Source organism: Denticeps clupeoides, chromosome 10 (assembly GCF_900700375.1).
Source record: "Denticeps clupeoides chromosome 10, fDenClu1.1, whole genome shotgun sequence".
Lineage (NCBI taxonomy): Eukaryota > Metazoa > Chordata > Actinopteri > Clupeiformes > Denticipitidae > Denticeps > Denticeps clupeoides.
The window spans coordinates 3,696,536-3,713,751 of record NC_041716.1 but is presented as its reverse complement, the minus strand read 5'-3'; the positions used below and the strand labels follow the sequence as shown (position 1 = coordinate 3,713,751).

Here is a 17,216-nt window from a genome sequence, read left to right as displayed (position 1 = left end):
TACAGAAAAAATAAAAAATAATAGTAATACTAATGTATCTTGCACTGGATTCTTCAAAATGGCTCCATCCTTGTCTCCATAACCGCCACAGATTAGATGCGTCCAAACCTTTGACTGGTAGTGCACACTGATATAAATCCTCTGTTTGGAAGGAGGGGGTCTGAGGACAGAAAATATAAATACTGAACATGATTCACGTACAACATGGCGCTTGTTTGCCAGCTCTCCACATTTTACTGCAAATGTGCTTGAGGAAAATATACAGATATATGGACGCAGTGGCCATGCATTGGGAACGCGGCGCTTCCCGTCCCGCGCCGGGCTTCTGCCTCGCTGCAGTCCACTTCTCTTCTCATCTGGCTCACGTGTCACTTGTGATTTACATCACTCTCGTCCGTAGCACTGGAATAGCGTGCTGCTGGGCTCCAGCTACTTAGCTGACCTGAATTTAAACATGTATTTTTACACAAAAATCTCAGACGATGCAAAATCCTATTTCTGACAGGTCTGGATTCGATCTTCAATCATTTTAATTCCTGTGCACTTCTTCGCATTCCTTCCCTTGCTGTGACCTTCTTGCTTCCAAACAAGGAGAGCCTGTGGCCTTCTGATTGGCCAGCACGTCTCCTGCGCACCCTCCCTCATCTACTGATTGGTCCTGTCTGCTGCTCAGAATGAAGTCACACAGGTCATCTCATCAGCCAGCTCCTCCTCGTCCCGGCTCCTGATTGGCTCCTCGTCGCTGTAGAAGGGTCCCATGTCGGCATGGTTGAGGTAGCCACCCGAGCCACCACTGCCCCCGCTGCCTCGGTTCAAGAGGTCACTGGCGGCGCTCTCCATCTCGTCAATGGTCATGTGACAGGCGTCAGCAATTTCCCGCTTGGCGAAGGCCACAAATTTGGGGTCCTTGGCGTAGAGACCCAAACCTTCAGAGATCAGGACCTGAGGAAGAAAAGTAAAACCACTCCGATGAACCAGAAGAAACCGCGATTTATTTAATCAGTGGTGTATGGTATTAAGAACTATGAATGTGATTCTGTTCCAGAAAACATACGGAAATAGAGGGAAAAGTATCACCTCAGTGGTGAGCATAGCAAAAGGAGGATTATAAATCAATAAAAAAAGCAGCTGATTAGAAATTAATTTAGAAACTGAACTAAATTAAAATAATTTTAATTTGGCATGTTACATACTCGTGCCACATTTTTACAGACATAAAAAAAAATGAACTTGTCATTTGAATGTTTTCTGCACATGAATTTTAGAATATTGTGATAAAAAAATACCGTAAGATGTTTATTCGTTTTGGCCAAAAATGCCAGGATCTCCCTCTTACCGCCTCCACCAGGCTGTCCGCGCTGCCCCTCTTCTCGCTGTAATGGGGGCTGAGCTGGGTGGGCACTCGCAGTGTGGTGTACGCCCGGTACGGCTGCGGGGCTCCGCCCCCCGAGGGGCCGGCGTACCACCCGGCGGGTCGACCAGGCTCGGCCGCGTTGCCAGCTGTGGCCTTCTTGTCTCCCCAGACGCCCCCGACGCCCGCGCCTTCCTCCTCCACGAGGATGAGGGGAGCGTACAGCAGCCGGCCGCGGCGAGGGCCAGAGTTGGCCCACGATGCTGACGAGCCCGTCGAGGAACGACTGCTGCTGCGCCGGGAGTCATAACTACCATAGACCTGCAGATGGAGACACGTTCCTAGTACCCGACACCCTGTATCTACAATCCATCATCAGCTAATGACATAGTTTTCCATTTACATTTACAGCATTTATTAGACGCCCTTATCCAGAGCGACTTACAATCAGTAGTTACAGGGACAGTCCCCCCCTGGAGCAACTTAGGGTTAAGTGTCTTGCTCAGGGACACAGTGGTAGTAAGTGGGATTTGAACCTGGGTCTTCTGGTTCATAGGCGAGTGTGTTACCCACTAGGCTACTAACACACTATCATTAGGCTACTAATGATGGTATAATTATGGCAATAATTAGACCATCACAAATTACATAAGACACTTGGCTTAAAGGCATTACTTGTGAGCGGGCTCGGCAGGGCGGGGAGTTCTGGTGGTATGTGCCAGGAATGGGGAGGTCATCACTGCTGCCCTGTCGTCTCAGACACTGGATGTTAAAGGACGGTTTGCGTCCTGAGAAATTAGAGAAGAATCAGTGAAATGTGAATCACCCGACATTGTCCTATATTATATTGCATGACTTTTACGCAAACTGTCATAATAACTTTTAATAATGAATGGACAGATTAATATTAGGCCGCTTTTCATACCAGTGGGCGTGGCAGGGAGAAGCCGTCTCCTGGCGGTCCTTCGCCCGTCTCCGTAACCATTGCTAAAATTGTTACCGTAAACAGGGTGGCCAGGACTGTGAGGGTCGTATGCATGCTGCCGATGCCCGGGGTACCGGGGGGTGTCCTCTGTATACCCACGCCTGGCAGGGAACAGTCACTCTGTCACCTCTGGTCACATTAGCTTCCTCGTTTTTACCGCGTAAAGTGCCCTTCGCCTTGATACCTGTGGGAAACCATGCTCTGGCTGTCCTCGTCCCTACTGTAGTATTCTTGCTCGTCTGGGTATCCCTCCTCTCCTCCATCCATCATTCTGTCCTGCCGCCGGGAGGCGTATCCGTCTCTGGAGTTCCTTCTGAATGGATGAGGGTGAATAATAGATACGGGTAAACGCGTGGTGTAAATATACAAGAGCGCGCAGTAAATCTAATGTGCCAGCTACTCACCTTGAATGTCTGTAATATGAAGCCCTGGTTGAAAAAAGAAGAAAAAATGGGATTTTATGTGTGTTTGTGTGTGTGTGTGTGTGTGTGTGTGTGTATACGTACACAAACACTAATGGAGCCGGGGGTTGGTATTATAACCAATTATGGATGATAATTCGGGCGCCTGGCCCACACTATGAACGTCTGAACCTCATCTTGTCATAACTGATTATCTGATTGTGTTTTCCTCTGTTTGTAAGCCGGTCTTGTGTCTTTCGACATTATGTGGTCATTTGTCTACCACTGTCTCCACAAGGACTGTGATAAAATACAATTTAAGGGCAATTGCTCCTTCCGCCTCTGACTCACAGTGCCATGACACATTTTCAAGAAGATCTGCATTTCCATTCTGTAGCGTGACACGGTTGTAAAAAACTAACCTCTTGGAGGCGTGGTCTATCACCCCATTTTTCTGGTGGTAATGCTGAGGCCTCGCGTCATTGCTCCTCAGCTCCTCCTGTTCCGTCATTCCACTGCCATTGGGGGTTTTGGCCAGGGCACTTCTGTGGGAGAGCCCCCCGTTTGAAATGGCCTCTCCCGGGAGGGACACAGTGGGGGTCTGAGTCACCGAGGCCCTCCGGTCCATGGCAGAGGACTCTGTGTGCCCTGCGTAGCCATTCTCATTCTGAGATGCAGACACACACACTGGGTCAACACATTCAAGGTTCATGTGGCACATACAAGTGTTCTACAGGCAAACAAGACAGAGACCTTATAGCGGGCGTCATCCTCTTCGGCCTCTTCCTCTATCCCTTCCTCGTCTTTGTCCTCCAGGTCGGCATTCAAGGCCAGTCTCATCTCTGGCCCCAGGTCCTGCAGGGTTCGCAGCCCCGCCTGACACAGATGCGCACGGAGAAGAACAGGGGGGCCACAGTATATATGCTGTCCAGCACGAAGCTTTCCACACATCACCAACGGGAATTTTCAACACTGATTCCTTACTAAGCCGTTACATCGACAACTCGACCCATCCTGATTTTTGCAGTAGGGGGCAGACTTGAGTCTTTCAGGAGGTCAAATTATATCACGTGATCTGTTAGGCTGCAGGACCAGTTTCCAAAAAACAGATATTAAGTAAATAATTGAAAGGAAGAGAGCTAAAGAGGTGCTCTACACTTCAGAAGAGCATCATATTTCAGATGAGACACCATGTCACCAGCAGGCACCAAAGTGAACATATAAATCAACCATGTGACTACACAGGGCGTGGATGTACATCTCTTACTGAGCTGACAATAAGCCCTCTGGTACATGGGTACTGGCCAAGCTGGACACATTCCACAGTGTCAGCACAGAGACGGCAGGTCTTAGACATGTACCTGTAGAGCAGAGGGGTTTTGGGGGTCCGGATCTCCCAGACCCCCCTTCTCTTTCCTCTTGCGGAATTTTCTGAAGTAATCTTGGATGAGGAACGTGGCGTAGAATTTCCCCACCGTCACCTCCTCCTCTGACAGACATCGAAAGCACAAAAAAAAAATATCACTCAACATGTCTAAGTGTATCTTGAATAAATATTTTGTCCTCAGTAGTAAAGTGGATTAAACTAGTATATGATGCTGAAGTAAAGAGCCACCTGATAAAAAGCAATGTGTGTTGGATTATCTGATATCTTTTAGCGCCCACAGTAAGTAGAGGAAGAGGGAAGTTCCCCTGCCCTCACCTGCAGGAGGTGGGATGACCTCATCCAGGATTTTGGGCTTCATGCGTTTCCAGATCTTCTTAATGATGATCCTAAGGTCCTCATTCTCCTGGTCTGGGTTCCCTGGGTGAAAAGAATCACGTACAGTTACAGAACGTACAGAAGAACTGAGCCAAAGAACATGAGTAAATAAATGATGCACAAACCCTACAAACTATGATTATAGCGCCACTAATCCAACACATAAATAATTATGACAAGAATTTAAGTCCAAATATGAAAATCCCTCAAAACATTTCTTTAAATATCTGCAGTTGAGAAGCTTTATTTCCATCCAAAAAAACATGCTATGTATAGGAATGTAAGGTGTATTTACTTAATATCTGTTTTTTGGAAACTAAGCGATATACATTTTTCTCTTAAAACCCTAACCCTAAATAACACAAGGAAAATCAAGCTCGACAGGAAAGATAGGGCGAATATTTTGGAATGTAACAATCTTGAAATAGATGTTTGGAAAGGTTAATAAATTAAAAAAAAGATTTTCTGTTCTTCTCTTTTTTGCTTGTGCCTTTAAATAAAGAAGCTTTATGCATTTATTACATTTCACCTGTTGTAAATAAGAACAAAAAAGGGAACATGGGGATAAAAAGGATCATTCTTGCTCAGCATTTATTTGTATGCAAAAATTTGCATGGCGAGAGCTACGTTCTCAGACAGCAGGAATGAGGTGCATTAGAATGTATGATGCATACGCAACCCTGGGCTGTGTGTGAACTGACCGTCCGTTTTGATCTTCAGGGCTGTTCTGACCAGGGCAAAGAGGGTGGCATTGAAGGTCACTGTGCCATCACTGTTCAGCGGCATGTTCATGGCAACCAGACGCTGTGGGAGATGACCAGGTGAACAAAGACATCATAATACGAAATCAATGTGTATATTTGTGAATGCAACTGCATGGGAAGTTCATCCACCTTTCTCAGCAAATATGTTTTTTTTTACATTAACCATTAGTCTACTAGGAAGGCATAAAAAATAAACATATGTGTGTGCATGTGGGACCTAGATTAGGGGTCTACAGAGTGTTTTTTAATTCTTCTTCTTCCTGCATATAATTCTAATAATGAGGGACACATACAGGCCAGATGACAGCACATGCTTTTTTTCACTTTTAGTTTGACAGGTGAGGTCCCGGGGCGCAGGAACACATGAAGCATGTGGAATGCGTCGAAGGCGCTGGGCCATATTTGACAGGACTGTACCTTACACGCCACGCGGTGAGGACAAAGCTTGCCGAAGCCGAGCGGAGGCTGTATCCTGCGTAGCAGAGCCACCACGTCCAAATGCTTAATGCGGCCCCTGAAAAACAGAGAGGGCAAATAAATAAATAAATAAATAAATAAATAAATAAATAAATAAATAAATGCACCACACGGTCACATGGTCAGAATGTCACTGATACATTGATCTCTTCTCTACACAAAACGAGGCAGAAGTTAGGTCTATTTTGGTTTTGGTTAGCATAAATATACGAACTGAATATGTTTCTACAGCTGTTTGATGGATAAGCAAAGAAAAAGGTTTTCATTTGTATTATTTTTTGATCCATTGCTTAAAACCTAGCACTCAGAAAAGTCCCATGAACACAACAATTGATGGATAAGGAAATCCTTTTTCTATATGTCTTACAAGGTGAATTGAAGAGAACCTGAGAAAAGCAGAAACATACTTGGCCTCAGGATCATACTCTGACCAGATTCTCTTAAACTCATCGAGATGATGTGGGCCAAGGATGGACCAATCACGGGTCAGGTAATCAAAATTGTCCATGATGACAGCCACAAACAGATTGATAATCTGGAAGAAAGAAAGTGCAAACTGTGAAATTGATGAAGTACATAAAACCAGAACGCTACAGTCTCATTTGCCTTTCCTGTGTATATAAAGGGATCGGCTCCCAGATTCATTCATCAGGAAAATGAGCTGTCTTGGCACTAAGAGCTTAACATTAATGGTGCAAAATTTATCTTGTAAAAAAAAAAAAACAGTAGCAGTGTAATAAAGAATCTTGGTTCTCACCAGGAAGGCACAGAGCATGAAGAAGCTGATGAAATAAATGATGGCGAAGTTGCTGCCACAGGTGAATTCCTCTCCGGGCTCATAGTCTGATTCCGGGTCACAACGCTTCCCTGGAAGACTGGACAGCATGATCTCCTGCCAGGCCTCTCCTGTGGCACATCTGCAGGAACAAAAACACATGCGCTGTTAAACCTCCTCACCCCAATCACTAATCACCCAACCAACCAACCAACCAACCATTCATGTACCCAACCAAAGAATCTAACCATCTACAATCCACCAAAGATCCATCCACACATTAATCAGTCTAAGCAAGCAAGCAACCAGCCATTCATCCACCTAAACAAACTATATACACCTGCAACCAACCCAGCATCCAACCAAGCAAACCAACTGCTCATCCACCCAACCAAACTATCCAACCAACAGGCAACCATCCGTACATTCATCCACCCAACCGCCCTGTCATCCATCATACAACAATCAATCCATTCATAAGACCTTTCATCCTGGTATTTCTTTCCTTTTCCCACCTAAACAGAAGAAGTACTGCCTGTGGAAAAGTCTGGAAGTTGTTGTTCCGGTTGATCTGTGTGTGGTCCTGCATGGCGATTTTCCCAAAGGTCTAAAGAATCCATCGAAACAAGGTATCAGAAACAAAACAAAAAACCTGCCTAAAAAACAAGACATTTACCCCCACATATTCATCAAAAAGTGTATTTTAGTACAGTTACAGTAATATACGTCAAATGGAACAGAAAACTGGATGAACTCAAATAATTTTACATCTAATTTCCCGTCACGGTAGCAGGCACCATACCTGCATCCCAATGACCGCGTAAATGAAGAAAATCATGGCGATGAGGAGGGCTACGTACGGCAGGGCCTGAGGGACAAACAGAGGCAGCGGTGATTCATTCTGAGACCTGATTGTGTTTAAACAAACCGTCCAAGAGCACAATGTTCAAATGACCTGAAGTGACTTGATGAAAGTCCAGAGCAGGGTGCGGATGCCCTCCCCCTTGCTGAGGAGTTTGACTAGTCGCATGACGCGGAACAAACGGAAGAAAGTGATGGAGACGCGGGAGCTGTCTTCAGAGCTCTGAGGTAAAACATTACAGAAGGTACATTAGATCGAGACAAATAAAAAAAAAGAGATGATGTCCAAATTAAGAAGAGCAAGACTCACACTGAACTCGGTGACAACAATGTCCACCACACTGCCAACCACAATCAGAGCATCAAACGAGTTCCAGGCATCGACAAAGTAGTTCTGCAGTCAAAGAGAGACGCCAGCATCACACCATCATCCACAGAAGAGACAACAACGAAGCTGGAATTATTAAGAAAATCCAGCAGTCTGAGTTACCCGGAGTCTGAGAGCCATCAGCTTCAGCATCATCTCCACAGTGAAGAGCCCAGTGAAGACCATGTTGAGGATGTCCATGATGTAGCTGAATGTCTTAGACTGTTCATAGTGCTGAAAATCATGGTTCAAGTATTGATCATATGTCTAATTCTGGGTTTTTTTTTTTTTTAATCCATCCGGATTCATCTGGAGTTATATTAAGGTATATAAGGTTTACCTATATTTTCTAGACTTTATTAACATAATATTAAAAGTTATTTTTGTGGCATGTGATTATATTAAAAACATGTTAAATAAAACTGATAATACAGTCAGATTAAATATGTAGGATCTACACTGCAGATTTTCCAGCAAGGGTTACCTGCACTGCCAGAGTGACGGTGTTCAGCAGGATCAGCACAAACATGATATACTCGAACGCGGTGGAGTTGATGATGGCCCAGAACTTGTACTGCACCGGGTTCTTTGGGATGTAGAGCTTGAGTGGCTGGGCCTTCAGCGCATACTCCACACACTGCCTCTGTTCAGAGAAAAGAAAGGAGAGCGAAAGATAGGAGATGATATTAACATCAGACGTATTTATCAAGCGGCGACGAGAAGTCATTCCCAACCTGGTTCTTGTCCAGCTCGCAGTTCTTATATTCCTGTTCTCCCTGCTCACGGAAGGTGATGATGACAAAACCCACAAAGATGTTCATCATGAAGAAAGCGATGATGATGATGTAGACGATGAAGAAGATGGAGATCTCCACACGGTAGTTGTAGACTGGCCCATGGTTTTCTGAATTGGCATCAATGGCTTTGTAAAGAAGCCTGAATGACATAAAGGGTGGTCACGGTTTAGGGTCAATGCACGCAAAGGTCCCAAAATGCTTTGAAAACATAAAATGTGTACAAATGTTGGTCGTGTAGTCTGAAAAATATGAACCAAAAAAAATTAAACCAATGTCTTTATGACATAATTGTCCCAATTGGCCTAAAAAAATCATATTTCCAGCTTTGAATTCAAATTTTCAAGTCGAGTTGATAATTGTCCAAAAGTGGACCAAACATGATTGGTTCCTTGTTGTAACTTAGCATTGTGACTCCAGGGTTGGAAAAAAGGCTAATGGAAGTGTGATGAAATTATGTCTTTCACCCAGCATGCATTTGAAATCAGTCTAAAGAAGGTTATAGTTATAGATCTTGGTGTAAGATGTCTACAGACATGGCGGCACGTGCATGATGCGTGTGAGGAAGAACTCACGCTGGCCACCCCTCAAACGTGGACACGGTGAACAGAGCCATCATGCCCATGAGCACGTTATCGAAATTGAAGTCGCTGTTGATCCAGATTCTCTCCCTCACCATGGGGTGACTCACGTCTCCATCTTTATAGATGACAAACGTCCCCCTGTGTTCAATAAAAGCAGCAAGTAGGAGATACTCAGGACATCCACACACTTTGCAACAGGTTTGGATGAAATACCCCAGCCTCAAAATGACATGAAAAATGTCAGAAAGCCTCTGGCACCTACTTGCACTGCTCCGGCGTATGTTTAGCCTCATCTGTGCAGCGGTAAAATTTTCCCTGTGAGTGGAAAAAAAAAAAGAAGAGTTGTGCCTCGTGCAGTTTCGCGTGCAGATGGGCGTGAGGTGAAGCGGGCTGCAGGAGCTTACTTTAAAAAGCTGCACGCCAATGCAGGCGAACATGAACTGCAACAGCGTGGTGACGATCATGATGTTCCCGATGGTCCTGATGGCCACGAACACACACTGCACCACGTGCTGTGAACAGGAACAGATGCATCGTCAGGAGGAACTGCAGTGTTTCAATGTTTTTTTTTTGTTTTTTTTTTACAGAATCCCACCGCAATGTGTGTTAAAACCACCTCTGTTAAACTCTGTAGAATTCACAGAAATTTTACAGAATTCCATGGACATCTGCTCATGAATAAGACACACGCAGACAGACCTTAAGTCCCTTGGCTCTGTTGATGGCTCGGAGAGGCCTCAGCACTCGCAGAACGCGAAGAATCTTCACCACAGAGATTGTGCTTGAGCTGCGAGAGACAATCGAATGCTTTAAATTAAAAGGACGCACTTAATGTCAGCATATTGCTCGTGCGTGTACGTGCGTTTCAGAACTATCCATCAGAGTGTGTGCTCTACAAAGACAAAGGAGAAGAAGAAATGTAATGCGCATCTGCACAGGGCTATTAAAGTAAATCTTGATTAAATGAACAGATGAGTGTATATTTATCCTGCCAATGGCAGCAGCTCACAAACCATTAATGTATCAACTGTCGTTTGGAATAGATTAATTTAGTTTATTTTCTTAAGAATTTATAGGTATTAAACTTATTAAACAAAAAACTTAAATGGCAAAACAATAACAAGCATTTGGTACCAAAAATACTTGTGACTTTTTAAAATAATAATAATAAAAAAAAAAACTGAAAGAAATGTGTTTTTTTATTTTATTTTAATCAACTAAGTCAGATGACAGGTCACCTTTTGCTTTTGCTCTCCTGTAGTTGGCCAAAATGTCACTTACACCCATATCCTTTGATTGGGAAGAACGTCGGACAGACTGCAGTACAAAAGTTTGTCCTTTAGATGTCACTAAATATGCCTGACTGTTTTTCTCAGAGCCAGTCCAGCTTTCTCTCTCTCAGCTTGCTGGAATCATTCCCGCTTCTAAATATATATTCATTTTAATTGATTGACTTGCTGTATGTCAGTATTCTTTGCAGTGTATGTTCAAATAAAATTGCCCTGATTATAAACCAGAATATTTCTTTATCTTGCTATTCAACACTGTATATTCTGTGTATTTCTGTAAGAGTGACAGACTGCTTTCTAATTTGTAAGCACTATTCTTGCGAAATTCCCACAATTCCCACATTCGTCCTTTAAAGGTATCTGCTCGATTTGGCATCACTTTTGCTGCAAAGAAACATGCACAACTTGTCCTGGCTCAGATTCATTTCACATGGCTAGGACCAGTGCCTGAATCACACACACTGTTCGCTCAGACACACCCATGAACACATGCAGCCCTGTGGGCTGCTGTAACCTCTAGTCTTCTTTTTGGACAATGCACGTCACAGACAATTAATATGTGATGTGTTACAGGTAACTAATCCATGGCATTCAGTATTATATGCAATAGAAAGCATGCAGATATGTTGTATGTGGCAGTTTGAACGACTCACTGAAGGAAGAAGGACACCAGAGACACACTGACAACCAACAAATCCAGGAGGTTTGATATGTTCCTGCAGAAGGACCCCTTGTGCAGGAATGCCCCGTGAACGGTCATCTACAAGGAGAAGAGGGAATCTGATTCCACTGCTATGCAAAGCACAAGGTGTCTGATGAACACTATTTCTATTGCCTGCAAGAACAAAACTGAAGGCCTATCTATGAGACACCATGCATGAGGTTATAAAGTAAACAACACACTGTAATTAAGAAACTTTTAGATTTTAGGCTCTTCAAAGCAGTAAAAACAGCAAACAGTCCCACTGAGGCCTAGTGTCTGGCAGTGTCTGCCACTGTCCTTTGGGGAAAAAAGTTTCTTGGTGTTCAGAAATGACAACTGCTTCTCAATGTTCTTGGGGAATTAACCAAGAATCTAATGAAGGTTAAATAAAAACATGCATTTAAAATCATTTTGACTGCAAGGAAGTGGCTCCATAATGTCACACCCTTTTTTTAAGTCTAATTTACAAAATGTTCATAATGGAGAAAATATTTACATTTTGTATAAATTTGTAAAATTTGTATTTTATTTGTATTTTTAGCGTTTACTGCTCATGGCTAACTTTTTAGGAGATTGTGATTTGTAGATCAGAGAGAAAACTGACATTCAAAGTGTTTAAATTAGAGATCATGCACATTGATTACAAGTGCTGTATTTTTGAACACAGTTACATATTGGCTGCATTAGCATGACATCTGTCAACCCCACAGTTCCACATCCTACCTTGCACCAGGTGATCGATGGATATAAGCTTCAGCATTTTGTTTAAATCAGTGTGGTACCTTGAGGAGGATCTCCACGGTGAATATTGACGTGAAGGCATAGTCAGCGTAGCCCAGGAGCTGCCGAGGGAGAGAGAGAGAGGAGTTTACTTCCCTAATAATCACCCACCGCTGCCTGAGACATGCAGCCAGCTGTCCGATTGCATGCTTCCCATCAGCAGTTCCTCAGCTGCCATTAACTGGCATATCCAGCAAGACAAATGTGCAATCAGGACTGTTAATGCTCTGGGCCGACCAGCGTTAGACCGCCGATTACACTAAATACCGCCCAGAGGGGCCTAGAAAGAGTCCTGGGGAGTGGTCTGTAACTCATGGTCCTATTACACTTACTTTAATTAAGGACATCGGTCCATTCCCTAGCCCTTAAATAGTCAAGAAGCCTATCATTTCCACACTGTTATTCATCCACATCTGTGAAAGAATATAGAGAGGAATGAGTAATACGTTGTTTCTGAAGGAGTGTGCCCTGATGGGGTCCTCCGCGGCCAAGGAGACACTGCTGAAGATGATGAAGACCAGGATGAGGTTAGTGAAGATGTGATGGTGGATTAGGGTGTGGCAGGCAACTCTGATCCTGCAGAATGGACAGCAAGAGAACGAAAAAAAGTGCAGTTCAGCACCAATGACAATTTATTATTTCTTTAAGCAAGTGGGCTTCATCTCACATTAATCTAACAATTCAGGTTTTGAACTCACGGGTTGGTGTTGCTCAGGCAAAAGAAGGCGCTGCCTTCAGGGATGGGAACCACCTTCTCCTTGGGTGGAGTAAAGTCTGTAACCTTCAGCTGTGTGCCCCCTTCGTCTAAAATGTGGAAGGTGGTGGTTTAAAATGAGCTGAAAAACTCACAAATTCATCAATCCATCCTGTGTATGCCCTACGATTTGGGTCTAATTTTACCTATTTCATCCCCTTCTGGCTCCTCCTCGTCCTCATACTCATCCTCCACCTCCACCTAAACACATGACATGATCATTTTTTGCACATCCTGTACATTAATCTTTATCTTGCTGTATAATGTGTAATTGGCCTAAACCTTTGTTTTTCGTTTATTAAATTCACACATTTTTCCACACATTTTCACAAGCTTTCATTCATTCTGGCAACATTCAACATCTAGGCATTTGTAGGCTTTGATAGATATGTTTTTATGGGTCATTTTAAAACTCCATTTGTGCCTTTGTTATTCCTTTGAAATTTGAACATATGTGCATGTTACATAAGTTTATACACACACGCTTTACTCCTATCAACATTTATAGCCACTGCAGGACCATAGACCGGCTAGGGGAACTTGTATTAAGTCTTGTATAAACTTATGTAACACTTGTATAAATTTTCATGTCAGGGGATCTTTAAAGATGGGAAAAGTTTTGAGAGTGCTATCTTATTTTGTATTCCAAAAACCTACCTTTTAAATAGGGGTGTGTAGACTTTTTTTTTCCACAGTACATTTTTTAAATGTATAATTTTTTTTTAATTATCTTAATATTAAACAGATGGAATTACCTTCACTTCTTCACTCACATCTCCTTCACCCTCCTTCTTCCTGTGTGGAAGTGAGAAATGAACACAAATTTTGGATTCATTTGTGGATTCAACTTTTACTCTCTTCTGAATGAGAAGAAGCTAAAAAGACATTATGGCACCACACAACAACACACAGAATTCCAATAAACTGTTGGGTGTTTTGGTCTGTACTTGCATATGTGCTACTGAGTATCTGCATGAAGGAAAACAGAAATGCAGAAGAAACACCCTGCAGACTCTCTCCAGACAGTCGCCTGGTCATCCAGAGAGAGGAAACCAGGAATATGACGTACTTCAATCATGGCTGGTGTTAAACAATATCTGATTCATTACTGCATAATAGACCACTTACTCCGCCTTTTTATCATCCCCGTCCCCTCCAGCTAAGTTGTCCACTGCGATAGCCAGGAAGACATTGAGAAGGATGTCTTTCATATTGGGTTAAGACCAACACAACTACTACTAGTGACCCAAAAACATATTGCATCTATACTGTTAAAAGAATGAATGAGAGACTTCCTGACCAGCTGCATCACTTTCTGGTTTGGGATCTGCACCGTGTCGAACTGCAAGACCCTAAAGCAGATAGTGAGGACAGCTGAGAAGATCATTAGAGTCTCTCTTCCACCATAACAGACATACAACACGCACTGCATCAGGAAAGCGACCAGCATTGTGAAGGACTCTACTACCCTTCACATGCACTCTTCACCCTCTTACTATCCGGAAAAAGGTACTGAAGTATTCTGGCCCTCACTGCCAGACTGTGCAAAAGCTTCATCCTACAGGTCAACAGACACCTGAACATTCTGGACTGACACACACACTACCTCTGACACACACACTATATTGAGTAATATTATCTGTCTGTAACATTATCTATTCCATTTTGCACAGCAGTATTTGCAATATTTTACTTTATTGGCACATTTATTATTCATTTTAGTAGTTTAGCACTGTCTGTCTCATTGTTGTCTACATGTTTTTGTTAGATATTACTCTATTCTCTTTATTTCAGTGTGTAACTTTGTTTAATTGTTCCAATGTTACATGTAGCACCAGATTTCAGAGAAATGTTGTTTCGTTTCACTATGTACTGTCTATCATGCATGTAGCTGAAATGACAGTAAAGCTGAAGTCTGGAGAGGGTTGAGGACCAACGTTCAAAGAACATAAAAAAAGTGAAGGATACAGTTACCGCAGATGAAGAGGATCACAAAATATAAACAGACAATCATCCCGGGAAAGACAGGTCCTCCATAGGCCATGATGCCATCGTACATCACTACGTTCCAGTCCTCACCGGTTAGAATCTGTGCAGAGAGAATGCAAGGAACTGTGAAAAACAAGCGCAAGAAGTTCAATTCATTAGGTTTAAAAAAAAAAAAAGCCCGCTGCACCACCTGAAAGCACGTGAGCAGGGCCTGCGGGAAGGCATCAAAGGTGCTCCGCTTGGTCTGTGCCTCGTCGAAGTTGAACTTCCCGCCGAACAGCTGCATGCCCAGCAGGGCAAAGATGATGAGGAATAGGAAGAGCAGGAGAAGCAGCGAAGCAATAGACTTCATGGAGTTGAGCAGCGAGGCCACCAGGTTGGACAGGGCGGTCCAGTGCCTGGAGACATATGGACGGCAGAATGGGGGCTAATTAATGATGGGTCTAATTATGCAACTAGGCTTTACCTTTGTGGTATAATGACTTTGCATGATGGAGTTTAACTGCGCAAAAAAAATAAATGTTGAGCTTAACCAATTTAAAATGTACTTAAATTATGTCAATAAAATCACAAAAAACAGACACACAAACTTTTTTCCAGAAAAATTTACATTGAACAGTTCCAGTGGGTAAATTAGATTTAATTACAAGATTAAGTGGTCCCAGCATTAGTGTTGTGCAAATTGAATTTTCCCAGTAATCTTGGTTCTATAGGTCACAATATATCGTAAAAAGATACAGTGGAGTATTCACAATAATTGACAATAAACATTGCAATTCATCAAAATAAGAAAGAAGAAAAATATTGCGACTAAGTGTTCAGATGTACCGGGTTACTTTGAAGATTCTGAGCAGGCGGACACAGCGCAGAACGGAGATGCCCAGCGGAGGCATGATCTCCATCTCCACCAGGATGGTCTCCACGATGCCGCCGCACACCACAAAGCAGTCGAAGCGGTTGAAGAACGCCACGAAGTAGGCCTGCAGACCCAGGCTGTACATCTTCAGCAGCATCTCCACGGTGAAAAGGGACAGGAGAACCTTGTTGGCGATGTCTGAGGGTAATGAGGGAGGCAGACAGACGGAGGAAATCGAGTGAGGGAGGAAATAGACAAGCAGAGAGTTCAGCTCAGGCTGCCAGTTGCACTGAAACGGCCGGACCAGAACCAATTACGCAGAACCAGCTGACACTTGACTGGTGTAATTGGCATATATTTAGAGCAATGCTCCTCGGTCCAGCTTCTGGAGAACATAGAGTTTGCCACTTCAATTCATCAGTTATGAAAATCCATCTTATTTAATATGGAAAACATGCAGGATAATCACCTATGTCTGCAGATGCACCACAAAAAAGTGATCAACAGAGAAGATTGGCCATTGGCCTGTCTACATTCTCTCAGCAGACAGGAAAAACTGATTATAGTGATCTTAAATGCACGGCTGTAATGATCTAAAAATTGCTTGTGCCATGAGTTCTCAATTTTGGATGCAGATGAATTTATAACCATATTTTGCCACAGTTCTTGCATTTATGAGATTCATTGCTAAATTGAATCACGTGTGGTGAAGCAGCTTTTAGTGATATGAGAAAATGAGAACTGCATCCAGAAGCGTACATGTGTAGGGGCCGTGATTTGCCCTAAGCATCATTACAGATCTCCGTTCTAGAGTCAGGGGCAGATGGTTTACAGAAGTGGCACCCCTGTATGGTAAAAGTAGAAATGTAAAGAATGTTTATAACATACTAGTAATTCAAGCAGAATATGTAGATTTTTTTTATTTACTAAAAAATGAACCTTCAACTTCAGATTTGACTGAATTAATAAAGATACTTTCAGTGTTTTGTGAATCATTATTTCATTGATTGTAGATATTATTTTCGAATCACTTGAGGTACTGGGCTTTCGTGAGATATAAGTTATAATCAACCTTATTTCTCCAGTTTTAATGGGAATTGTTGTGGCCTAAATAGCCTGATTTTCAAATCTTTTAAAAAAATGTGCAATGCATTTTGAATTCCTGTTTTTCTGTGAAAAATGCAGGAGAACATGAAAATAGTCATTTTCATGATAGAAAATCATTTTAATAATAAAATGGCCAAATTTGTGTGTTTTTATGTTACTTCTGCGAGACTTGGGAACCTTTCCGAGAACCTTTATGTTACTTTAAATTTCTGGGAACCTCACACATATTGATAGTGGCTCCCTGATGCCCGCAAATTGCATAAAATATCTAAGAAAATATTGCATCATGCGCTCACACAAGGGAATGAGAGGGAGAGCAAGTGAACGTGTGAATTTGCTTACATTTTCATTGGAAAATTGTAGAGGCAAAATATTCAGAATCATAGATTTTTTGGTATTGAAACAGTGTTTGAAATTCAAAATCAAACGAAACGGTGGGTCGGGGGAGTGCAATTATGTTTCTATCTAGATAGAGTCCCTGAATAGAAAGTTTGGCATACAGCTGGAAAATGGAGCCATGGAAGGCAGTAAAAATCCTGGATTCATACGTTAATAACCTGTTTATTATCTCTGGCGTCTTCGGTTTCAGTCTGGCAAAGTGACTGCCGCAGCCCCAC

At 42.7% G+C, this 17,216-nt stretch overlaps 1 protein-coding gene across 2 annotated transcripts in view; it reads right to left on the bottom strand.

The window, feature by feature from the left end:
- Positions 1–5: 5 nt before the first annotated feature.
- cacna1fb (calcium channel, voltage-dependent, L type, alpha 1F subunit) overlaps positions 6–17,216 on the bottom strand; it is a 35,429-nt gene continuing 18,218 nt past the window's right edge. Inside the window, exons 13-47 of one of the 2 annotated variants that reach the window (XM_028994003.1) lie at positions 15,465–15,690; positions 14,827–15,034; positions 14,616–14,736; positions 13,776–13,851; positions 13,403–13,442; positions 12,794–12,848; positions 12,592–12,697; positions 12,340–12,469; positions 11,896–11,955; positions 11,064–11,170; positions 9,821–9,908; positions 9,526–9,633; positions 9,384–9,436; positions 9,113–9,259; positions 8,478–8,679; positions 8,228–8,386; positions 7,867–7,977; positions 7,687–7,770; positions 7,471–7,599; positions 7,318–7,383; positions 7,031–7,122; positions 6,498–6,657; positions 6,148–6,275; positions 5,681–5,777; positions 5,201–5,303; positions 4,440–4,541; positions 4,099–4,226; positions 3,491–3,622; positions 3,160–3,404; positions 2,741–2,764; positions 2,521–2,649; positions 2,277–2,437; positions 2,027–2,139; positions 1,337–1,672; positions 6–942 (exon numbers count right to left, since the gene is read on the bottom strand). In XM_028994003.1, coding sequence (XP_028849836.1) covers positions 670–942; positions 1,337–1,672; positions 2,027–2,139; positions 2,277–2,437; positions 2,521–2,649; positions 2,741–2,764; positions 3,160–3,404; positions 3,491–3,622; positions 4,099–4,226; positions 4,440–4,541; positions 5,201–5,303; positions 5,681–5,777; positions 6,148–6,275; positions 6,498–6,657; positions 7,031–7,122; positions 7,318–7,383; positions 7,471–7,599; positions 7,687–7,770; positions 7,867–7,977; positions 8,228–8,386; positions 8,478–8,679; positions 9,113–9,259; positions 9,384–9,436; positions 9,526–9,633; positions 9,821–9,908; positions 11,064–11,170; positions 11,896–11,955; positions 12,340–12,469; positions 12,592–12,697; positions 12,794–12,848; positions 13,403–13,442; positions 13,776–13,851; positions 14,616–14,736; positions 14,827–15,034; positions 15,465–15,690 — 4,499 coding nt within the window. In that variant the 3' untranslated portion in view covers positions 6–669. The remainder of the gene's footprint in view (positions 943–1,336; positions 1,673–2,026; positions 2,140–2,276; positions 2,438–2,520; positions 2,650–2,740; positions 2,765–3,159; positions 3,405–3,490; positions 3,623–4,098; positions 4,227–4,439; positions 4,542–5,200; positions 5,304–5,680; positions 5,778–6,147; positions 6,276–6,497; positions 6,658–7,030; positions 7,123–7,317; positions 7,384–7,470; positions 7,600–7,686; positions 7,771–7,866; positions 7,978–8,227; positions 8,387–8,477; positions 8,680–9,112; positions 9,260–9,383; positions 9,437–9,525; positions 9,634–9,820; positions 9,909–11,063; positions 11,171–11,895; positions 11,956–12,339; positions 12,470–12,591; positions 12,698–12,793; positions 12,849–13,402; positions 13,443–13,775; positions 13,852–14,615; positions 14,737–14,826; positions 15,035–15,464; positions 15,691–17,216) is intronic. The other variant, XM_028994004.1, reaches the window with a different exon arrangement.